Raw genomic sequence first — 25,718 nt, forward strand, 5'->3', positions numbered from 1 at the left:
CACCAGTAAAGCCCAGCATTTGAAAAACGTCATGTAACACAAGACACGGAGCAGCTGGCCAACAAAGGCACAACCGCACTGTTCAGAGGAGGGCAAGCCCACCCTGGAGGTGAGTCAAACAAACTGAAAGCCAAAAAATGCAAGATGCCAGTCTACAAACCACTTGAGACATGTCCCAAAACTCTCTGACTCTCTGCTCATTTTCTAGCAGCATTTACAGCATGTCCCCATGACATGCAGCCTCCTTTATCCTTTGTGAGCTACAGTAGCTTCACAGGGAGGCAAAAGAATATTTTGTAGGAGATTGCCCCCTGGGTTGTTTTCTCTGATAAGTGTAGACTTTGCCAAGGACTCACAGTCTGAAGACTCTATCTAGGACCAGGACATTTGGCTGTGACACATCCAAGAATGAAAGTCTTTCCAAGCATTTGCCAAAGGGAGCAAAAGAAAAATGCACTGACTCAGCCCTCACTGTGATGTCTTCATGATGCCAAGATTGTTAAGTGGTCTTCTCCAACAAACCAGCTGAGATGAAAATGGAGAAGGTGATGAAGACCCATTCTGCATCTGAGCTGCATGTCTCAAATGCAGCAGATAACTGATCCTCCCTAGGGTGCAATAAAAAGATCTTATGTATGGGGAACATTTATCTTCAAAAGATTATTTTCTTCCAAAGTTGTTTTTTGTCAGGACTTAGGTGAATTACTGCCCAAATCCAGCTACAGACTTATGAGTAAGGAGAGATGAAAAGGTTACAGCTAACAAGCTGAGACAAAGCAATGACCTCATGAGCTCCTAGCCATGAAGTTTTCAAAACAAAGCCTATTTAACAGTAAGAACAAGCACCTCAGATGAGCTTTGAAAAGATGGGGCAGGAGAAAGCTTCAAAATACTAGTTATGGTGAAGGAATTCGCCCACTGCCAAAGCAGAGACAGATTTGCCTGCCTGTGAATGTCCACAAGATGGCAGTGTGCCATGGTGCAAGAGCATCTCTGAGGAGCAGATGAACCCATTCTCAAATTTCCAAACAAAAGAAGAGGATTTTAGGGGTAGTTGTTTTGGGCTTTGTTTATTTTTCACCTTTTAATTGCCAAATAGTTATAGGCTTTCCTTGAAATATTTTGTTAAAATAATATTGATGGGTTTCAGCAGCAAAACTCATGTATATATATTAACACCCAGATATCCAGAATATTCTGCTTAAAATGTTAGAGGTGTCACTGTATCTCTCTGTAGAGATACACATACAGATCTGGATGTACACTACAAATTAGTTCTAGATTCATGTCCTATTATACCTTATCATTAAAGGAACACAAATTTCCAAAGCAGCCTGCAAGTAAGACACTATATCTCTCAAACATTATATTCTTAACCCTGCTATAGCTGCTGAAGCACATTCAGCAGCAAAACATTTTCATCTGAGTCATCTTGAAGGATACTTGGATTGGCCCAGTCACACTGGAGGATGCTAGGACCACCACAGTGGTGCTTGGAGGGTGCTCGGACCACCCCAGTGGCATTGGAGGATGCTCAGATTGGCCCCTCCATCCATGTACAGATGCTGTAATCAACCCCTGAGTTCTTAAACAGAGAACAGAAGTTTATATATCTCCAACCTGAAAAACCTCTTCTTCAGGATATGACACAAAGATAACCACAGTGTGGGATAGCCCCATAGAAGGTGGATTTTTCTTCCATAGGCTCACTCAAATATTTTCCTTTATGCTCCCACACACTGCTCCACAGACCCATTTGAAGCAAGGGATAAAGGCCAACAAAATCACTGTTGTCATTGCACAATTACATTCAAATCCAGTTAATGATATGTCAGGATTAAACCAGCTGTCTGCAAGTATTTCACTTGTCAATGCCAAACAAGATAAATCTTTACACAGAACTACCCAGCTCCCAGTTCCCACATGCACATATGACTATATATGCCTAGGTAAGCATGTCTCCAAAATAATACAGCATTGCATAAATCTGCCCAGAGGCACAAACAAAACACTAAATCCAGCATTTCTGCTAGGTTTTCCATCTTAGAGATGCCACACTAGCAATTAATCTAGATATCAAGGTATATGTTGGAATTAATTCACTGGAGTCAATGGACTCAACCTGGTGTTAGGACAGGATGACAACTTTGTGTTAAGACATGATCAGATGAAAAATAGACCAGGGGGATCTGGTTTATTTAATAGTTGTTGACTGAAAGTTAAACCCTAGAGAAGAAAATTAGTTCCTTGCACCAAAGATGGTTTGATTTCTCATTTCCAATTATTCCTTGGGGAAAATCACCTTATTTTGCAGAATTTCTGGGGTCTGTAGAAGCTGAACCTGATGTTTTCTTCCTGTGACCTAAAGTCCAGACATATCAAGCATGGAAGAGACTGAGCAGGAAGTAGCTGCAGTCTTCCTGGCAAAGTTAGCATCACTTCTCCATTCCTTCCACTGATTTGTGTATTTAGTGCCAGCTAGCTCACCCAAAAGAAACAATAAGGCAGATCATCCCATGTTTTTCAGGATGAGCAAAGCTTTTCCTCACATGATGCATGAGCAAAAAGCCCAATGAGCTTTTTGCTCATCACTGAAAAGGGTAACACTACCAAAGCACATGAGATGTCTCCACCCTTCCCTCTGAAGGCAGAGGAGACTTCAGCAAAAACATACTGAGCATCCTCAGAAACTTGCCCAGCCCAGGACACTCAGATTCATTGAGGACTTGGGCTCTGGAAAGTGAAAAATTATATGATGCTGACAAATTGACTTATTCAATTAGACTTTATAACTGAGGGTCTCATCCTGCTATTTCCCAACATCCAAACATTAAAGGTCATTTAACCAGAACTACTAAAACTGGGCTGAATAGAGAGATCTGGAGAAGGAACAGGCTGGAGAAAACAAGCAAGTGGATGACCACTGCATTTAAACATATATACACCGCAAAGGGGAAACAGCTGGGTGAGCACACCATCACTGCTGGCTTCCTGGCAGCAATTTTTTTTGAAGCTGTCAGCAGGGTTGATGCTTTTCAGAATCGCCTTTCCTAAAATATATGAGCTTTGTGTACATATACCTATATATATGTATGTGTATATATATACTGTTGTCCTAGGGTGATGTTATGATGCTTGTATCCCCAATTGTGTGTTCTGTTTATGCTGGACATTATATTCTGTGCCTTCAAGACTGGCTGAGAGTAAAGGCGGGGAGAAGAAGAAACATGGAGTTTTGTTATCAAGAACTAGACTTGCTCCTCCACAGTCTGCCGGAACACTGTTGTTGTCTGGGCGCGGACGGGGCAGAACACCGTGCTCCTTTTGCTTTTTAGTTGGTTAGTTAGTTTAGCTAGCTGAGGCAGTCCGAGCTTTCCTGGGACTGTTTTACTTTCTCTTTTCTTGGAACCATTCGAACCAGCTCCAGACCAGGATCCAGGGAAACACCGAGAGCTTGCACTTCATAGCCTGCTGAGGCCTACTCTGCAGCCTTTCCCAGCACCGGAGGGACTGATAACAGAGCAACCACCCACTGGAGAAACTTCCTGAATTTGTCATCTTTTCAGAGCAGTGAATGTGTTTTGTCATCCGGTATTGTTCATTTTGTGTCCTGGGGAGTGCTTGGCCTGTTAAATAAACAGGTTCTTTCCACTTCTTTATGAGGAAATTTTTTCCCGAACCAGGTGGGGGGAGGGAATGCATGGGTTGGCTTTCTGGGGGGCTGCTTTTGGAAGTTTTCTCCCAAATTTGCCCTAAACCAGAACAACTGTCCTCAACATTTCACCTCCCAATGAAATCTACATGATAACTGCCCTCACCCAGCATTAAGGGTCATTGCAAGGCTTGCCAAAACCACAGGCATAATTCTCCATCATAAACCCCAAAGGACCATAGCTCAGCACATCCAATCCAGCAGTTTTCCCGCTTCTGTGGAGAGTTTTGTAAGGATAGGGAAGGAGCTACTGGTCTCCACCATAGCATGGGCAGGAGATACCCTCATCACCTACCTGCCACACTGGAAGGACTTTCTCTATGTCGTTTAAGTTGATGCTATCACCATCCTCGAATTTCCCTTTTCCAAGCCTGTGGCAAGAAGAAAACAAACAAAACCACATTAAACCTCCCTGGAGCCAAAGTTAATTTTGTATTATTATAGCACATGGGGAAGATTACTTCTTACTCCGAAGGGCTCTCATGAAAACAAAGACAGTCTCGGAAGTGAGTATGCTGTGCCTTCAAAACACTCCCACGAAGGCACAAAGCTGTTAATACAAAATTAAATGCTTTTCTCAGTCCTGCACCTGCACCATCTGCTACAGCATTCAAATGCTTTTGGTAATAGCAGGAGTGAGAAAACCAAAGCCAAAGGCAATCCTGAGCATTAGCGTTGGGTGATTCAATTCCCAGTTGAAGGAAAACCGAAAGCACAGCCCACGCAGACCAAAAAAAAAAAAAAAAAAAAAAAAGACACAAAAAAAATGTTTGAAGCACTTCTCATTTGCTGATTGAGTTCCATGGCTGAAAAAGGTGTTGGTAAACAAGCACAAGCATACATCTCAGACAGCAAACAGCAATCAGTATAAATACAAACATACAATTTCTAAGTCAAAAAATTGGGGTGAGAAGCCTGGCAGCTAAAGGACTTTCTTGTATCAAGAAAGTAACTAAGACAATTCAAAGATAATTACTAACTGGATGCAGAGAGTTTGTAATGATACTGAAGAAGAAAAAATGGTCAATAAAATATCATCCTTCCGCATTTATAAACAATTGAGATGATCTTTTTTTATTATGCAAGAATGATAATGCATTTTTGATCAATGACAAGATCTTGTTAAATAACATATATTAAACAGAAACTTTGATAGCAACAGACCCAGGTAATCAGTGCCTGGAAGTCAGAGCACAGCATATTTTAGTGGAATTACAGCAAATGGGGGGAAAAATCCAGAAAAATGGCATGTGCTGAAGTACTAGGCCCAAAAGGCATCAAGCTGAAGGGAAACAATTAATTTAATTAGCATCCTAACTGCAACCTGATCTAGTGGAGGGTGTCCCTGCCCATAACAGGGCGGTTGGAACAAGATGGTCTTGAAGGTCCCTTCCAACCCAAACCATTATATATATATATATATATATATATATATGAGAAAAATCAAGTAAAACATCTGTGGACAAGTAATATCAGTTGCAGGTACAGAATGTGCAACCATATTGTAGGAAAAGGTTATCTGAAAATGTTGGAGACTGTCGCAGGTTGAATGTCTGATGCCAGACTGTGGCATAAAGGCAGGGGATGAGGATATAGGGATTAGGGGGATGAAGGTATCTTTCCTCTAGAGACATCATGCACATCTGAGGCTGAACTACAGGACTGCAGGCAGCACTGGCAGTCATGTTTCAAAGAGGTGTTAGAGAGAATACAGAAAAAAACTAAAGTAATACATGGGCTTGGGAAATATCTTGAATGAAGAGAAAATATCAGCTACAAAAGGTTATTTGAAATGGAAGAGCAAAAGCAGAGCAAGACCTAATGCTGGAAATTAAAGGCAGAATAATTCAGGTCAGAAATGAGGTACAGTTCCCCGGTATTCCTTAACCATTCTGCTTTGATTATTCATCATACCACCAAACTCAGAATCTTCCAATAAAATCAGATGTCTCTCTGAAGGAAAATGCTTCAGCCAAGCAAATGTGACAATGTCAATCAACTGGATGCAACTACATGGCCAACCTTGGGCAAGTGATCAGACTAAGGAATAAAATGGTCCCTTCGGTACTTACAATGCAGAAAACATACTGAACAGCATCTTTCTCTTTTTTGTTCTATTAATTTGTTCATTGCACAGTTAGCCTGTTAAAAATATCCACTCAAGCAAGAGGGAAAATGCCTAGCTAGCAGGTGTAGATTCTTGGTTGAGCAATACAAACAACTTTAAAAGTTAAAAAATAAAACCAATTTCGTCAGTGCTTTGTCTATTCTAACAGAGGTTACTTATATGACCTGCATTTTGGGACATGCATTGCTTGTGCTGGCAGCATCTGTTTAACTTTTCTGCATATAAACTAATTCTTATTTAATTTTTACAGCAATAATATTTAGGAGTAATTAAATATTTCACCTTCACACTGCCTTCTCTACCTGTTTTCATCCTGGGTATTCACAGTACACCAGGAACCAGAAGCAAACCAAAAAGCAGACCCTGTTACATCTTCCCTATACATAGCAGGTGTCACTGGCAGGATCATCTGGCAAGTGCCAATTAAACAGAGTAGAAATTTACCAGGGTGGAAATCCATTTCGTATTTAGGTGAAATATGCTGTTTTAAAAATTGCCTCATCTAAAGAGAGATAAGAAGGACCCCTTGAACTTTGAAACAGACGAAAACAAAAGCTGAAGCTGCAGAAGACAGGGCAAGATGACCCAGGAATTCTTTCTGTACTTTCTGATAAAAAACCTAGCGGCAAGTGTAACGGGAAACCAGTAAAATGAACGTGTATGAACTTAATGTAAAATTCTATGCATATGTACCAGTAAGAGAGATAAAAAAAGGATCGTGAATTCTCGGGGGGGGGGGGAGGCATGTCCTTTACGGAGAATAATCCCCACATGCATCCAGCACTGTAAAAAACATACCACTTTCACAACTTTTACAAAGTTGTGGAATTTTTTTTCCTTCCTCAAATGATTTTGGCAAGGCCAGCCTGGAGACCATCTCTGTCCTCACAGGGGCAGAGGGGAGGACGGACCTCCGAGGTGCGCCCCGGGATTTTCCCTGGAAGAGCTCCTCTCCATCTGGGTTTGCCTCCTGTGAGGACAGACAACGACCTGCTGGTGTGCGTACAAATGGTATGTATATCAAAGGAGGGCCCGGGGGGAGAAAGAGATAGGACTGCTAATAAGTCACTCAGAGATGTCTGAGTGCATAGCCTCATCCCTGCGCTTGCAGGCAGCCATCGACCAAGAGCACAGTCAGCAGCAGACGTTCCCGGTTGATAGAGCGATTTGGGGAATGGGTTCATTGTCTGATAGAGTGGCCGCTAGCGACTCTGGGGGTGAGTCGAGTAAAACCAAACTTTGTGTGCTTGTGGTGTCTGGACATGTGTTTGTAATTATGTGAGTGCGTGGTGTATAAAACAGATCGAGCGAGTGAGCGTACCCACCGTGAAATAAACAGGGCCAGGAGACTTCTTCTCCTTTTTAATGCCTTTATTAAAAGTGATCAGCTCAGGATTGGGCGGCTCGGCAGGGCTGCAGTCCCCATCGTGTCTCCCAGGGCGACTCAGAGGAGGAGGATATGCGCAGCTCTGTCCACTAGGGGCAGAGCTGGGGGATCCGGTCCTCGTGGGAGCCTTTAGGGCGTGGTGTCCCCATCAGATCTTACTTTCCCTGGCTCTGTCCTGCCCGGTCCCGGCGTCGGGACGACTCTCTGCTCAGGGCGAGAGGGGCTCCGAAGGTGTTCAGCATCTCTGCAGGCTCAACACTCGGCTCCTCACGTCCAGACATCACTTTAATCTCTCAACTCTTATTTGGCTCGTTGTTTTTGGGGTTTTCTCTGTGCCTCTGGAGTCGCGGTCCCAAAAAGCATGCTGGTCTTGGAGTCACTTTGCATAACCCCCCCCACCCTCTCAGGTGTCTTCACTATGCTGGGAAGAGAACACCTTAGCCTCGGGGAAGGGCCATCACCCCACCCCAGCCAGGGCCTTTACTAATACAAAAGGGGCAATAAGCTACAATGACCCGTGATTACAATAACAAAGCACGCAGAACCCTGGCAGGGACAGAGATCTGGCTGCCTCCCTGTAGCTCTTTCTCACAAAAAAAATATTAACTGAATTTTTGTTCATAACACACGGTGTGCGGGGGAGAAGTTCTACCTGCATCTTAAGCAGCCAAGTGAGGCCTGAGGCGCTGGCTAGGGCGGGCTGTGGGGGCAGGGAGAAGTGGAACAAGTGGAGAAATGTGGGTGAGGACATTTATTGTGCTTAAGGTGGTGATTTGTGAAGATTTTGCACATTTTAACTGTGGCTAGACAAACTCCTCTGCCCCAGTAGTTTGGACTTGACTCCTAGAATTTTACTGTGTACTGTTATTTTGATTGTGTCCAGAGTGTGTGAGGACCAGAGAAAGCTGATGTGGGTAAATGCTGAAGCATTGTATGCTGTGTTGTGTTGAGGAAAGTGGGAACTTTGAGAGATATCCCCTTTCCCAGGGAGTTTGTGTGATTCTTCCCCCACATTGTGGTAATTTGATTCTTGGGATTGTATGGTTGTGTTTGTGGAGATTTTAGGATTTTGTTTGCAACAAGTGTAGCATTTTACACAGAAGAACTACAGTATAGTGATTTATGTTTAACTGTGGTAAAACGAATTAAAGGAATTCCAGGAATTACCCTCCCACAGCAATTCAAGCCCTGACTCGTGAATTTGAGATACAGGGAAGGGGTGAGAAGAAGAGTCTATGTTTGTGAGCATATCAGTTTTTACTGTAACAGGCACAACCTTTGCAAGGTTGCAAAGTGAGTGTCAGTGGAAACAATGCTTTAATTAGATTATGTGGGAAGAAAACTAGAAAAGACTAAGATTTCATAAAGCAAGGTTTAAGTGGAAGAGACCAAGACAGGCACTTTGTCATTTGTGTTATTCTAAGAAAACAAAGGCTACTTAGAGAGCTATAAGGATCTTAGTAACAGCCAGTCACGAGAAGCAAAGAAGAAACAGGGTGTTTAAATTATTAGAAAAGAGAGTTTCAAGTAATTTAAGAAACCCAGCAAAAATAATTAAAGTTGAGTGTGCTCAGCCTATTTTATACCCCAAGACTTTGAATTAAAGCAAAGAGTTGGGATGGAGTAGAAAGATAGGAACTAAGAAAATAGAGTTTTTAGTAGACACGGGGGCAACATACTCAGTGTTAAATAAAGCCTTGATGCCTATAACAGCTGATTATGTTATGGTAAGGGGGCAACTGGCGAATCTGAAAAAGTATATTTTGCAAATCAACAAAATATTCATAGGCTTTATATATGCCCAACTCTGCAAAGGCCCTGTTGAGTAGAGACTTATTAGAGCAGCTGGAAGCCAAGATCACATTTAAAGATAAAGAGATTATTTTAGTAAAGGATCAACAATATGTAGACGTACTAGCCTTAATTTTAACAATTAGTGAAACTGAAATTGAAAATAAGAATAAAATTAGCAAGAAAATAATGGATCCGGTGTTTCCTGGGGTATGGGCCTCTAACATACCAGAGAGGGCAGAGAAGACCTCCTGTGCAAGTTAAGGAAAAAAACCAGCTAGGGTCAGGCAGTAAAAGCCTAATCTGCACCCAGTGGTAGCAAACCCATACACCTTACTAACATGTTTGGTACCTGAACTAACCTGGTTTACCATTTTAGATCTGAAAGATGCCTTCTTTTGCCTCCCTATCCATGAAGCCAGCCAGAAAATTTTTGCATTTGAATGGGAAAGCACTAAAAGTGGGCGCAAAACCCAGCTCACATAGATTGTGTTGCCTCAAGGCCTTCAAAGCTTCAAAATTCCCCTACTCTGTTTGGAGAAAAACTCGCAAAAGATCTAGAGTCCTGGGAAGCTCCACAGGCAGAAAGAAGGCTATTGCAGCATGTAAATGACCTTCTTAGTAACCACTCAGACAAGGCAAGCGTGTGTGGCCTGGACGGTAAGCCTTTTGAATTTCCTAAGACTCCAAGGATACAGAGTATCAAAGAAAAAGGCACAGGTAGTGAAACAGAAGGTAATCTACCTAGGGTACGAAGTTAGGGCTGGGCAACGGACTTTAGAGCAAGCTTGCAAGGAAGCCATATGCGGAACCCCAAAAGCCCAGATGATAAGGGAACTCCGAACCTTCATAGGCATGGCAGAGTGGTGCCAGATGTAAGTTTATAATTATGGACTGCTCATCAGATTTCCAACAGAAATAGAAATCTCCAGTAGACAAAAGAAGCCACACAGGCATTTCACCAGCTAAAGAGTGCCCTCATGTCAGCTACAGCTTTGGGACTTCCAGATGTAAGTAAACCATTCTTTCTATTTTCCCATGAAAAACAGAGACTTGCCCTGAGAATATTAGCTCAAGACTCGGGTCCATATTGGAGAGCAGGTGCTTACTTTTCCAAGCAACTAGATGCAACAGCCAAAGGATAGCCAAGTTGTCTCTGAGCTGTAGCAGCAGTTGTGCTGAATATTCAAAAGGCATGCAAGTTTACCCTGGGACAAAAAATGACTGTACCAGTGTCCCACACAGTGTCCGCAGTACTGGAAGTAAAGAGTGGCCACTGACTTTCGCCACAGAAGTTCCTAAAATACCAGGCCATCATGGTAGAATAAGACAATGTAGAGATAGTGCTGACTAATATTGTCAACTCAGCTTCTTTTCTCAGTGGAAATCAAGGAGAAGCAGTACACCACGATTGCCTAGAGACCACTGAAGCTACTTACTCCAGTTGCCCAGACTTAAAGGACACTCCTTTGGACGATGCAGAGACCTGGTTCACTGACGGGAGTAGCTACGTTGCCAGTGGAAAGCAATGTGCTAGATATGCAGAGACTACCTGCAGAGAAGTAATAGAATCTGGACCCTTATCAACAGGCACCTCTGCGCAAAAGGCCAAGATAATTGCCCAGACCCGTGCCTTGGAAATGGCAAAAGGAAAGAAAATAAACATCTATACAGACTCGAGGTATGCATTCCGAGTTGTGCATGCACATGGAGCCATCTGGAATGAGAGGGGACTGCTAACCTCACAAGGAAAGAACATCAAACATGTGCAAGAAGTAATTCAGCTGCTAGAAGCAGTTCAGCTACCTGAAAAGGTAGCAATTATGCATATTAAGGCACACCTGAGAATGAGCTCAGAATTAGAAGTATACTAGATCCCTAAGAGAACTTTCTACTGCAAAAGATTTAAACCTATCCACTGTAGTAATCCACAAGATGCAAGTATATGAGAAGCAAGAGTGACAAGAATAGGAACTGTAGTCACTTCAAGAGATCAGAAGAGGAGAAATCAGGGTGGAATGCCAGGTGGTCAATAGGACCACTCATGAGAGACCTAATCAAATTAGTGTCTCAGCCTCTCCTGTATACCGGCACCAGAAAGTTTGTGATAGCCCAAGTGAATCAGATTGTTAGTGTAATTTCACATTAATACAGCCTGTAGAAGTGACTTGTCTTTGGGCTCAGGATGCTATTGGTCTCTCATTTAAATTTAATATAGATGCTATAATTGCTAATGCAAATTAACATCTCAGAAATCCAACCAGCCTGTTCCTCTTTCCTAAGGACATCCTTTAAAGGCTGGACAACGTAGTTACAAACACAAGTACACCTCAAGAGCAGCATAAGAAGATCTAACTGGGATATTAGAGACAAGATTAAGAGTTTTAAATGGAATTGATTCAGAAATACTGATGAACAAGCTGGCCACTGCAGCAGGTAGTCTAGCAAAATTGAAATAGCCCTTACAGTCATCTCTATTGGCATTAGGAACTAGCCAGCGGCAGATTTCAAAAGTACTGCCAAAGTGGGAAACGGCCGGGGACCAAGACTACAAGTTAGTAGTAGAAGCACTTAGTACAATTCAAGATAATGTGTCTTTAGCTTTCAGTTGTATACAAGCACAGTTATGGATGCAGGCAACAGCAGCTTTGATCATATGGAAAGGGAGTAAAAGTAATTTTCCAGCTGAAATTCAGAAGGTTGTCTGAGATAATGCGATTGATTTTGAAAGGAAGTTTCAATCCTGGTGGACTATGGTAAATTTTACCTATGATCCTGCTTCTAATGTAGCCACTGCCTTTGTGCTTACTATATGTAATGCCACTGTTTATGTTATCCATCCAATCATCACACTAAGATTAAATCATGAAAAAACAGTGCTCTACCCCTCAGAACATAGGGTGTGGGCACAAAAGGTGAATGAAAAGTGGCAAACAGTGAACTTAGAATCCTGTGTTACTAAGGAACAACTAAGATTAATGCTCAAAGATGTGTGTCTTGACACCAAACAAAGTATTTGCCACTTTGAGATTCATCCAGTCCCTGATCGGAACACTGTGCTTGCATATACTGGTAAAAGTTGTGTATGCTTGAGAAACCTCCTTATCCAATGTACATGGTAAAGCATTAAGACACATTTATTATTATAGAGATTTGCATTAAGTAAAAGAATTTACTTATTTTTTTTAGGAAAGGGGGGAATGAAACAGTGTAGGAATTTACCAGGGTAGAAATCCATTTTGGATTTAGGTGAAAAGTGCTCTTTAAAAAACTGCCTCAGCTAAAGGAAAAATGTGGGAGAGATAAGAAGAACCCCTTGAACTTTAAAACAGACAAAAACCAAAGCTGATGCTGCAAACTTTGTAAAAGTCGTAGAGCTTTTTTCCTTCCGGAAATCACCATCAACCATGGAACATATTATATCTTATTTTACAGAGAGCATTTCATCTTATTTGTCAAAACCATCCATTAAAATGTGAATAAACATGTTGTATTCCACTAAATAGTTATTTAGTTATTTGCACTGGGTGTTTGGTAATTTGCACTGTTCACATGACTTGTATCCTATCATTACATGGTCATCCCCTTTCCCCCCTAAGTGTCAGTGTTGGTGGTCTCTTCCTGGTTTGCCCCTCCTCTTGCCCCTCCTCACTTGTATCCCACTGGCTGTTGCCCTCTGCCCCCTTTCCCCTCAGCTCAAAATCCCCCCAGGGAGAAGGCCACCTCCTCTTTTTCACCTGGGGAGTCACCTGGATGACCTGGTGCTCTCCTATCTAGGAAATAAAATAGGACTTTGTCCCCACATGAAGACGAGCACCTCTCGTCTTTTGCCTTTTGTCCTCTGTAAGATCCTGTGGGCTAGGGTCCATAGCTAGCCAGATTTGACCCGAACTGCCCACCAGGCATGATTTCTTACATACAAATGTCTAAGGCAGATAGTAACTTAAAAATTGTGTCACACTGTTTCAAATATTCTGAAAATTTCTGCTTATATACCTACAATAAATATTTACAGTGCAGAAAAAAAGTCTTATCTAGTTGTGTGAATCTGCCTGTCACTATATGGTATGGGAGTCTTCTGCAGATGCTGAGCCTGGGCTGGGGTGGGATTGCTGGCCTGGTGTTTCTAATCAAGATGTGCAGCCCGTACATATGGTATTGGCCAGTACTTTGGCAAAACCAACATATCAACAGAAAAACTTCTCTGAGAGAGGATTTCTATTCCCACATGCAACATGGCAATGATAAATCACCTGCAATTTTCTCAACCCCATCTTTTAGACCCATTCTGATTTTTTTCCTTCCCATATGTCCTGAACAATAAGGAGAGGAAAACCCAAAGAATAGAATAGAATAGAATAGAATAGAATAGAATAGAATAGAATAGAATAGAATAGAAAAATATAGATTGGAAAACACCTCTAAGATCAAGTCCCGTCGAAGTCTTTGAGCCTATTAGGGAAACTTCTAGGATATTGCCCTGGAAGAATTTACCACTGGCTTCGCAAATGCTTCATCCTTAGGGTGAAACAAAAGGGGCTTCTCCCATGATGCTCCTGCAGCATTACGTTAATCTGCCCTTTCCCTATAGGTCACTGCCCGTTGCCCTGCCCTTGTACTGGCCCTGTGCCCTCAGGTGATTGGTCCCTGACCCTATACTTAAACCATGACCCTGCCCTGTTTGCTTGTCTTTTGTCCCTGGAATCCTTTGGCGTGATTCTACAATAAACCGCACTGGAACTCGATATAGAGACCCTTTCCATCTCTCTTCACTGACTTATCTGTGGTGTGAGTGTGGATTGAGTGACTACCTCTGCCTACATGAGCAGCTTTCTCAGAAGATGCTTTTGGGAGGTAGCAGCTAAAACCATCCATATTACCAGGCTGATACAAAGTCCAACTGTTTACCCACCACTGCCAATTACAGCACTACACCACGTCCCTGAGTGCCACATCTACATGTCTTTTAAAGCCCTCCTGACACGGTGACTCTACCATTTCCCTGGCGAGCCTGTTCCAGGGCTTGACAACCCTTTTTGTGAAGAAATTTGCTCTAATATCGAATCTAAATGTCCCTTGGGGCAACCTGAGGTCATTTCCTCTTGTCCTAACACTTGTTACTTGGGAGAAGAGACTGATCCTCACCTCGCTACATCCCCCTTTCAGGTAGCGTTTGTTTCCTAATCTCCAAAGAATCTGCAGAGAAACAGTGGTGGTCATCTAAGCCATATTGGTGATCCTCTAGGTGCCAGGATGCATTTATTTGTCTTAACGAACCAACAATCAAAGAGAAAACCAGCAATACCATAAAAGCCCCTAGAGACTGTTGTTTTGCGGAGAAAAGAAGAAACCTCACAACTTTGTAAAAGTTGTAAAGCTTGGTATGTTTATTACAGGGCTGGATGCATGCGGACATTGCTCTCCTCAACAGGCATGCGCACCTCTGAGGATTTCAGGTCTCCTTTTATCTCCCCTTCCAAATACATATGCATACAGTTTCACAATAGGTTCATACATATTCATTCCGCGTGACATTTATGGCCAGTTCCCCTTTATCAAAAGAATTCCTAGGTCAGGGCAGATTGACCTTGTGGTCACTTCTGGTTTTTTTTTTTCTCTGTCTCCTCACAATCTCTGTCCTGCAGTTTTTCACTTCAGCTTTGGCCTTATAGACTTTTCACCTCTCCTAGACACTTCACCTAATTCAAAATGGATTTTACTCTGTCTCATTCCCCCCTTTCCTAGGAAATAAGTAAATTCATTTACTTAATGCAAACCCTTACGACAATAAGTGTCTCTTAATGCTTTACCATGAACGTTTTACAAAGAGGTTAATACAGCTGCTCGTTGTAGTATTCTCCAATTCCAAATTAGCAATATAATAGATGATCCTAAGCTTATCCAAACTAATATTAGCAAAACTACAATGGGATGACACAACTTATTAAAGATTCCATTTCCAGTCGGTGACCACCCAAAGATCACATCCCACCAGTGATGATCCACATTTTGTTTTATTCTTTGTAGAACTCTGGTTATTTCTTTTGTATCATGTTGGACAGTAATTAAGGCTTTCTTTCCACTTTCTTGGATTTCCTTCAAGATCTCCAGTAGGTCTTGGTGCTTAATTAATTGGCTTACTAATGTAAGGTTCATCCCAATAGGGGTAGGTGATAATCTGTGTTACATTGTGTAATTGGTTTCAATCAGCTGGTGGGATGTCACTGCGGCTGAGTACAAAAAAATCACACCCGATAATCTTAACAAAATTACAAATACAGAAATTAGAATGATTTCTACTAGACAAAATAACATCATTGCTACCAATTTTTACAGCAGCACAGGCAGTTCTCAGGAATACAAACCCTTTTCCAGTATATACGAGCACAGTTTTCTGGTCAGTGACTGGATGAATTTCAAAGTGACAAATACTCTGTTCAGTGTCTAAACACACATCCTGGGCATGAATAGTATTGCTTTCACAAATGAATCTCATCTGTTCACTAGTAATGCAGGATTCTAAGTTTACTGTCTGCCACTTTTCATTCATCTTTCGTGCCCACACTCTATGTTCTGAAGGGTAGAGTATTGTTTCTTCATGGTTTAATCCTAGGGCAATGATGGGATGGATAACATAAACAGTGGCATTATGTATGTATGGTAAGCACAAAGGCAGTGGCCACATTAGAAACAGGATCATTGGTGAAATTCACCATAGTCCACCAGGATTGAAACTTCCTTTCAAAATCAACTGCATTATCTCACTCAATTTTCCGAATTTCAGCTGGAAAATTACCTTCACCCCCTTCCCATATGATCAGAGCTGCTGTTGCCTGCATCCATAATTGTGCTTGTATACAACTAAATGCTAAAGATACATTATCTTGAACTGTACTAAGTGCTTCTACTATTAACATGTGGTCTTGGTCCCCGGCCGTTTCCCACTTTGGCAGTACTTTGGAAATCTGACACTGGTTAGTTCCTAATGCCAATAGAGATGACTGTAAAGGCTGCTTGGATTTTGTTAGGCTACCTGCTGCAGCGGCCAGCTTATTCATCAGTATTTCTGAATCAATTCCGTTTAAAACGCCTAATCTTGTCCCTAATATGCCAGTTAGATCCTTTCTTATTCTGCTCCTGACATATGCCTGTCTTTGTAACCATATTGTCCAGCCCTCAAAGGATGTTTTTAGGAAGGCGGAGCAGCCTGGTTGGATTTTTGAGCTGTTAATTTGCATCATCAACTCCACACGTTTGAGAGACCATTCTGGATTGAACAATAGTTGTTGTTCACCCACATTCCTCACTACGTAGGGGCCTATTTCATACACCTCAGGTTCAAGTTTGGGTTGAGTCTGAACTATTTGAGCCTTAGTATGGGTTGTATAAGGTCCTGCTGTGGTAAAAAGTGCAGTGTCTACTTTGAATTTAAATAAATGTCCAATAGCATCCTGAGCCCAAAGGCAAGTCAATTCTACAGGCTGTATTAAGGTGAAATTACACCGACAGTCTGATTCATTTAGGCTATCACAAACTTCCTGGTGTTCATATACACCAGGAGAGGTTGAGACACAAATTTCATTTGGTCTCTCATAAGCCATCCCATTTATCATCCAGCACCCTACCTTGATTTCTTCTCTGATCCCTTGAAGTGTCCACAGTTCTTGTTCCTGCCATTCCTGCTCCTCCTATACCTGATTCCCGTGAATTACTACAGTGGATAGGTTTAAATCCTTTATCTCAGAAGGTTTTCCCATGGATCCAGTATACTGATTAAACGCCTGGGACCAAGGCCATTCAGCATTGCCTTGGATAGAGGTACTCTCTAGTTCTAAAACATCAGTTATAATTCCATACAAAACAATTCTGTAAACTAAAGTATGAACTACTCCCGATCGCAATATACTCATTTTGCCCTAGTAAGTTTTAGTCTCAGTTCATTGTCTCCTGGAGTCACTCCTCAAGGGGCTTCTGGGCCTTCTTTGCCCGAGAGTGATGAATCCAGGTGTTCTGCTCCTTGATTTTGATTGCAGTGAAGGTGATGAGAAGCACTTGGAACGGTCCCTCCCACTGTGGTTCCAAGGTCTTTTCTGTAAGAGACTTAACATATACATAATCTCCAGGCTGTATGTTATGTACTGGTCCATCTAGCTCCCTGCTCTGAGTTCCAGCTACGTGTTTCTCAATTTCTCTGAGCTGTTTGCTTAAGACCACCATGTAGGCGGCTAGTGTTACCTCTCCAATGTGGGTGGACATTCCCTTTTGTATTCCATATGGTCTTCCATAGAGTATTTCAAAAGGGCTCAACTTTTCTCTACCTCGAGGTTTAGTTCAAATTCGCAATAGTGCTAGTGGAAGAGCTTTGGGCCAGGGTAGATTAACTTCCTTCCCCAGTCTTATGATTTGCTGCTTAATCAAATGATTCATTTTCTCCACCTGGCCGCTTGATTGGGGGCAGTATGGGGTGGGAAGTTGCCAGTCTATGCCCAGGTGGCTACTAATCTGTTGCACTATTTTGGAAATGTAATGTGATCCTCTATCCGAGGATATTGTGGCTGGAACTCCGAAGAGTGGTATTATTTCTTGTAATAATGCCCTGGTCACTTCTCTAGCTTTGACAGTTCTGGTGGGGAATGCTTCTGGCCACCCTGAAAATGTATCTGTCAATACCAGCAAATACCGATGCCCCCCTTTCCTTGGGAGTTCTGAAAAGTCAATTTGCCACTGCTGTCCAGGCCCATGGCCTCTCCCAATATGACCAAGTTTTGGTCTGGGGGTATTTTTGGGGTTAGTCTGTAGGCAAAGATCACACTGTCAGACCACTTGAGTAATAGTGGCCTATAAATTCCTAGCAACAATTCTTTAAATCAGGTATGTGTATAGGGCATCTTTTCCCCAGTGCGTTTTCTGGTGTTCTTCTCTTACTAGTGAACACAATAAATGGGAAGGGATTACCAGCTTCCTTTCAATGGTAGCCCATCCTTCTTGGTTATACGTCCTTTTTAGATCTTCAGTTAATTTTCTCTCTCATTATATTCTGGCTTACCTTCAAGGGAAATTTGTCCATTTGGAATTAGGACTCCTTCAGTAGCTACCTCACATTTTGCTGCTTCTTTTGCCCCTCTATCTGCCAGTTAATTTCCTTCTTCCAATTCTGCGCTCACTTTTTGGTGTGCCTTAATGTGCATAATTGCTACCTTTTCAGGCAGCTGAACTGCTTCCAGCAGCTGGATTATCTCTTGTGCATGTTTGATGTTCTTTCCCTGTGAGGTCAGCAGTCCCCTCTCTTTCCAGATGGCCCCATGTGCATGTACGACTCCGAATGCATACCTCGAGTCTGTGTAGATGTTTATTCTCTTTCCTTTTGCCATTTCCAAGGCACGGGTCAGGGGAATTATCTCAGCCTTCTGCGCAGAGGTGCCTGTTGGTAAGGATCCAGACTCGATTACCTCTCTGCAGGTGGTCACTGCATATGCAGTATGTCGCTTCCCATTGGCAACGTAGCTGCTCCTGTCAGTGAACCGGGTCTCTGCATCGTCCAAAGGAGTGTCCTTTAAGTCTGGATGGCTGGAGTAGGTAGTTTCAATGGTCTACAGGCAATCATGGTGTACTGCTTCTCCTTGATTTCCACTGAGAAAGGAAGCTGGGTTGACAATATTAGTCAATACTATCTCTACATCATCTTGCTCTACCATAATGGCCTGATATTTTAGGAACTTCTGTGGTGAAAGCCAGTGGCCACCCTTTACTTCCAGTACTGCGGACACTGTGTGTTACACTAGCATAGTCATTTTTTGTCCCAGGGTAAACTTGCGTGCCTTTTGAATATTCAGTACGACTGGTGCTACAGCTCTGAGGCAACCTGGCCAGCCTTTGGCTGTTGCATCTAGTTGCTTAGAGAAGTAAACAACTGCCCTTCGGTATGGACCCAGGTCCTGAGCCAGTATTGCCAGGGCAATTCCCTGTCTTTCATGGGAAAATAGGAAGAATGGTTTACTTACATCTGGAAGTCACAAAGCCGTAGCTGACATGAGAGCATTCTTTAGCTGGTGAAAGCCCCGTGTGGCTTCTTTTGTCCACTGGCTATTTCTGCTTCCATCGGCAATAAGAGCATAGAGGGGTCTGACAAGCAGTCCATAATTATAAATCCACAGCCGGCACCATCCTGCCATGCCTAAGAAGGTTCGGAACTCTTTTATTGTCTGGGGTTTTGGGGTTTGGCATAGGGCTTCCTTGCGAGCCTGCCTAAATTCCGTTGCCCAGCACTCACTTCTTACCCCAGGTAGATCACCTTCTGTTTCACTACCTGTGCCTTTTTCTTTGATACTCTGCATCCTTAAAGTCCTAGGAAATCCAAAAGGCTTACCGTCCAGGCTTCTCTTGCTTCCCTTGTCCGAGTGGCCACTAGAAGATCATCCACATACTGCAAAAGCCTTCCTTCGTCCTGTGGAGCTTCCCAGGACTCCAGATCTTTTGCAAGTTGCTCCCCAAACAAAGTCGGAGAATTTTTGAAGCCCTGAGGTAATCTGGTCCATGTGAGCTGGGTTTTGCGCTGTCCTGGGTTGACTATATGATGCTTTTATTCCCCAGTCATCTCATTCTGTTTATGTTGAATAATAATAAGTTTTGCACCTTTAAGAGTGTTACAGAGAGTGAAGGGGGGAAGAGAAGAAGCGCGCAGTTTGTTTTCAGACACTTGCACTCACTCCTCCACATTCCTGCTCCTGACTGTGTTGTCTGCAGACAGACAGCGGGACAGAGAGCTCTTCTTTTGCTTTTTAGTTAGTTTTTAGCTAGCTGAGGCAAAGAAGTTCCCTGGACTGTTTTTTTTTCCCTTTTCTTTGGACCTCCTGAAACTGCTCTGGACTGAACACCCAGGAGAGCACTGGCAGCTGCACCTGTGGCCCACCGGGCCAGGCCTGGCCTGCGACAATTCCAGCACCGGAGGGACTGATCAGAGACTGAGTGAGCTGAGCTTCAACCCGGGGTTTTCTCAGTTTGTCATCTCTTTTAGAGTGGCAAGGGGTCTCATTGTTTGATATTGTGTTTGTTTTATTGTTTAATAAACAGTTTTTTTCCACCTTTCTCCAAGGAGGTATTTTTTCCCTCCCGGACCAGTTGGGGGGAGGGGCCGATTGGATCTGTTTTTCCCACCAGAGCTCCTTTGGGGGATTTTTCCCCAAATTTGCTCTAAACATGGACAAATACATGCGCCCACTGTTATGGCTTTCCCATTCGAATGCAAAAATTTTCTGGCTGGCTTCGTGGATGGGGAGGCAAAAGAAGGCATCTTTTAGATCTAAAACAGTAAACCAGGTTAGCTCAGGTGTTAGACAAGTTAATAAAGTATATGGATTGGCTACCACCGTATACAAATCTTCTGTTATTCTATTGACAGCCCTCAAATCCTGTACTATCCAGTATGACCCATCAGCTTTCTGAACAGGTAAAATAGGAGTATTGAAATCAGATTGGCATTCTTTCAGTAACTCTAACCGCAGAAAATTTTCAATTTTTGGGCTGTTTCCTTCCCTATCCTCTTTCTTTAGGGAGTACTGCTTGATTCTCACTGGTTGTATTCCCTCCTTGAGCTTAATTACTATGGGGGAGGCATTTTTCGCCCTCCCCGGTACATCAGAGGCCCACACCCCGGGAAATACCTGACCTAGTATTTCTTCATCAATTTCTTCCTTAATTTCAATAGCTGTTAGGGTTAAACTTAATACTTCTATGTACTTTTGCTCATTCACCTCACGAGTAATTTCCCCATTTTTGAATGTAATGGTTGCTTGTAATTGCTCCAATAAATCTCTGCCTAAAAGTGCCTTTGGTGAATTGGGCATGTACAAGAATTTATGAATACCCCATTGTTTTCCTAATTTATACCTCAAAGATTTACAAAAATATGCCCTTTCAGACTGGCCAGTTGCCCCCTGCACTACAACATAATCATTTTCCACGGGTACTAAAGCTTTATTTAAAACTGAATATGTAGCTCCCGTATCAACCAAGAATTCCACCCTTTTCCCTTCTTCCCCCAGCCTCATTGTTATAACCAGTGGATCCACTGGGGCAGAATCCCCCAGTCCTCCTCAGTTGTTTTGTACGTGTGCAGCCATTTGTTGGTCACCCCATCTCCGTTCTGGACACTGATCTTTCCAGTGACCAATTCTTTTGCAGATTGCACACTGGTTCCTGCCCAACCGAGGTGGTCCTAGTCTTGGTGGTCCCTGGTTGTATTTTCTTTGTTTTTCCTCCTGTACCACTGCCACCAACCTTTTCATTCCTTGTTTATATCCTTCTTCCCAGTTACTAAATACCCTCCAGGCTTCCTCTAGCAAGACTTCAAGATTCCTCCCATCCGGTCCCCGAATTTTCTGAAGTTTGCGTCTGATATCTCCAGCAGACTGCCCCAAAAATGAATTAACTAGTTGATTTATCCCTATCTCAGACTCCGGATCTAATGATGTATGACGACGCATGGTATCCCTTAAACACTCTAGAAATTCAGAAGGAGTTTCAGAAGGCCCCTGCTTAAGGGAATATAAGGCAGACCAGTTTATGGTTTTTGGAATAGCTCTTTCCACTCCTGTTGCTATCCACTCTTGATACTCTGCTAATTTCTTTACCTCTGCTGACACATTAGGATCCCATTCTGGGTCTTGGAGGGGGAAATGTTCTTTTACATCTAGCTGTGTGGCCTTGCAGTAATCCTCTGCCAAAGTCCCTGCTGTCTTAAAGATCAGCTGTTTTTCTGTTTCAGGGAAGGCATCTAGTAGTAGCTGGATGTCATTCCAGTCTGGATTGTGTTGTTTGATAACATATCCTAGACATTTGGCAGTGAGTATCGGATCAACACGATAATTCCTAGCAATCCTTTCCCATGCCTCTAAATCAAGAGTGGTAAATGGCACTTTAATCGTTAATTTCCCTCCTTCTGGTCCCACTGCCTCTCACAGAGGGGCCTGCAACATTACTTGCCTCCTGGTTCTAGATGGAACTGGACTCCCATGGGTGGGGTGGGTTCTAGTGGATGTGCCTTCCCCACCTGAGTCCTCCCCCCTTTTGGGGAAGTTCCCTTCACCCTCATCCTCAGCTTCAGCCTCAACCTCCCTCCTTCGAGAAGGAGCTTTCATCCACTCAAATGTATCTCGTTCTTGCTCCTCAGAATGATAGACCTTATCTGATCTCATACACCGTTGTCCTATACTGCATGCTGAACAACAGCGTTTGATTTGCCCTCTCTTTGCGTTGTTATCCTTTTCAAGGGCCAAGACCAGTGGATCTGAGGGTGATTTAATCCCACAGTCCCTTTGCCATTCTTGGTGATTTCTTAAAACAGAAAAAACATATCAGCATACGAAACCTCATCCCATTTACCTTCCCGTCTTAAAAACAACATTAAATGCAGTAAGGTATTATAATCTAGGGTTCCAGTGGTTGGCCACTTTGCTCCGTCCTTTAACCTGTATAAGGGCCACCAGCGTGTGCAGTACTGGATTAGATCCTTTTTATTCTCAGAGCCCCCCCGGCTAGTGACTTCCTTCCAGTGGGCCAAGATGCACCCTAAGGGGCTAGCCCGAGGGACTTCCTTGCTCTAGTTAATTCCCGTTATTTCCTTCTTGCCCTATCTCCCTTCCACCCAAACTTCTTTTCACAGGCTTTCACAGTAGTTTCCCAGTCTTCCTCCCACACACTCCAGGTGGCAGGTATCAGATGTGATTTTCCACACACAAGCTTTAAGATCTTAGGTTCTGAATCAGCTTGATCCGAAACCTTTAATCTACACTCGGGGCATGTGTCCCTACGCTTAGTAGAACAGCAAAACCAGCATTTCTCACAAACTCTGCACTGCAATAGTACCCACGCAGCGTGCCAGCCTCTTGATGCACCAAAGGCTACCCAAAATTTCCCGCAAAGGCAGGCTATTCCATTTATTACAGGGAACTCTAAATCCTCTACAGCAGGCTGTTCCCAGTCCAGACCTACTATAGTACCAGCTGAAGTCTGGTAGAGCCCCTCTAAATAAACTCGTTTGTCTCCTCTATCTATCCAGTAATTCACAGGATTCACAAACTCCCAGGGGTCGAGTCCAAACCACTGGGGCAGAGGAACCCCTTGGGTTCGTCTAGCCACAGTGAAAGCGTGCACCAACTACACAACAATTTACCACGTTTACTTGATGGATGTCCTCACCCACGCTTCACCACTGCTTGCTCTATTTTCTCTGCTGGGCGCTCCCCACCCCCACAGCCTGCCCCGGCCAGTGCTTACTCAGCCCCTCCAGTCACGGGTAGGAAACTCCCCCCCCCCCCCCCCCCCGCACTGTAGAGCAGTGTAGATCTACTGTCTTTTATACACCATACACTTATACACTTGCATGATTACAAACACAGTGCACTGACCACACCGTGCATTAACCATACTGCGACACAGTGTCCGGACACCACATACACACACAAACGGGTTCAGCGGTTCTGCCCCATCAGAACAATGAACCCCCAATACACACATACACGGGTTCACCCGACCCACCCCTAGGGTCGCTAGCGGTCTGCCCTATCAGAACGATGAACCCCGTCTCTAATATAGCTGCTCCACCAGCTACACCCAGACGTCTCTGAGTGATTTACTCCCTAGCTCTCTTTTCCCCTGGGGGCCCCTCAGTACATACCGTATCTTCCTCCGCAGGCCAGCAGGTCCTTGTCTGTCCTCACAGGAGGCAAGTTGAGACGAGCGGAGCCCCACCAGGAAAATCCTGGGGCGTGCCTAGGAGTCCGTCTGTTCCCCCCTGCCCCTGCGGGGACAGAGATGGAGACGGAAGGTTTCTCTCCCTCCAACCTGGCTCGCCAGAATGTTTTGCGGAGAAAAGAAGAAACCTCACAACTTTGTAAAAGTTGTAAAGCTTGGTATGTTTATTACAGGGCTGGATGCATGCGGACATTGCTCTCCTCAACAGGCATGCGCACCTCTGAGGATTTCAGGTCTCCTTTTATCTCCCCTTCCAAATACATATGCATACAGTTTCACAATAGGTTCATACATATTCATTCCGCGTGACATTTATGGCCAGTTCCCCTTTATCAAAAGAATTCCTAGGTCAGGGCAGATCGACCTTGTGGTCGTTTCAGTTTTTTTTTTTTTCTCTGTCTCCTCACTATCTCTGTCCTGCAGTTTTTCCCTTCAGCTTTGGCCTTATAGACTTTTCATCTCTCCTAGACACTTCACCTAATTCAAAATGGATTTTTAATCTGTCTCACTGTCACCACCAAAAGGGGCTATTTAATATTTTCACAATTTTATGCCTCACTGGGGATGAACACTTGCATCTACATTTATCACATTGATGCTCTCTCCTTCCCTGAAATGCTGCTTGGGAGAACAGCAGAAGACCAGCCACCTGTAACCAGGATCAGCAGTAAGACAGAATCTTTACTCCAGTATTCTGAGACATTTAAATCTAGGAGACTTGGATCTAGAAAACTTGGATCCAGCATAGTCTAAAGACTGAACTCTACCAGGTGTCCTGGGTCTTCCTCAACTGAGTCTTTTTGATAAGGAAAATTAAGTGACCTTCCCTGTGGAAATATTACAACTTCCTCTGTGGCTTACAGAACTAATAATCCGCTAAAATCGCCCTATAAATCCATATATTTAGGAAAAGAGGAGTGAGAAAAGCTGTCTCTTGTTTCTGTATTGGTGGCCAGGCGGGGGACTGGAGGCTGCAGGGTCCTGGCTGAGACTGGACCAGGCCACGGCTGCCAACATCTGGTCACCACTAAGCCCTGCCTTGCTGTCATCCTGGACCAAGAAGGGGTCTGCTGGGCCCTGAGAGCAGCTCTGGGCCAGGTCGGGCTGGGCCACTGCACAGGCTGCTGAGATTCCACTGGAATCACGCTGCTAAAAAAACCCATCTAGGTGGCGCAGGAAATTATGCAGCCGAAATCAATGCCTCAAGCCTCCACAGCCACTGTCTGGCACAGATCATGTGACCAACAGCAAAAGACCATTACCTAAAACAAGGCCCAAGTTAGATTAACTCTTTCAGTGCTGTAGAATTCCATTTAAAAACAGATAAATCTCCAGGCATCACTTCTCCCAAATCAGAGAAAAGGAAAGGTGAAGGCAAGTGAAGAAAACAGCATAGAGACACCAACATCAGTAAAGCAAGAAGAGCCAAATCACAGACAGGAGGAGAATGAAAAGATGCCTTAGCCTTAGGCTGAAATTCTTTTGTAAAGCCGTGATGATGGACTACGATACACTAAAATATCCCTGTAAGTCATGAAAAGCATGAGGGAACTGTCAGAAAAATTAATCCACAAACACCAGAGATTTATGTCCAAAAAGGAGACAGAGGAGTCCTGTAATTTTATTTGAATAAAGAGAGAGACCATGGGGTCTCTCAAAATTTTTAGAGGATGCAGCCTTCTTTTTATTCTAATTTACGATCCACATTTCCCACTCTCTTTCCCCATTGGCTGAGACACTTGAGAGGTACAGACTTCCTGAAACGTCTAATACAGATTCCCTTCTAATGTGTGCCTGCCCCTTTTTCTTTTTCCTTGTGTCTCTGTTATTTTTCTCTAAATCTAGAGATGTAGCACAGTCTTGAGTGAGCAACAGTCTGTGTCAATAAGTGGAATTCCTATGGAATTTATGGTTCGCCCAATTGCTTCTTTCACCTCTCTGTATCTTGC

At 43.4% G+C, this 25,718-nt stretch overlaps 1 protein-coding gene and 1 long non-coding RNA gene across 2 annotated transcripts in view; both read right to left on the reverse strand.

Annotated features, from left to right (window-relative positions):
- Nucleotides 1-25,718, reverse strand: part of LOC141726811 (uncharacterized) — a 190,106-nt gene that overhangs the window by 154,698 nt on the left and 9,690 nt on the right. The window contains exons 3-4 of the mRNA XM_074531880.1: nt 23,693-23,815; nt 4,008-4,083 (exon numbers count right to left, since the gene is read on the reverse strand). Of these exons, the coding sequence (XP_074387981.1) occupies nt 4,040-4,083; nt 23,693-23,815 (167 nt within the window). The 3' untranslated portion in view covers nt 4,008-4,039. The remainder of the gene's footprint in view (nt 1-4,007; nt 4,084-23,692; nt 23,816-25,718) is intronic.
- On the reverse strand, nt 14,600-23,265 carry LOC141726832 (uncharacterized). The gene is made up of 2 exons (XR_012577800.1): nt 18,349-23,265; nt 14,600-17,118 (listed from the first exon to the last, which is right to left on the reverse strand). It is a non-coding gene; the product is annotated as an uncharacterized LOC141726832 (long non-coding RNA).

This window comes from Zonotrichia albicollis, chromosome W, assembly GCF_047830755.1.
Source record: "Zonotrichia albicollis isolate bZonAlb1 chromosome W, bZonAlb1.hap1, whole genome shotgun sequence".
NCBI lineage: Eukaryota > Metazoa > Chordata > Aves > Passeriformes > Passerellidae > Zonotrichia > Zonotrichia albicollis.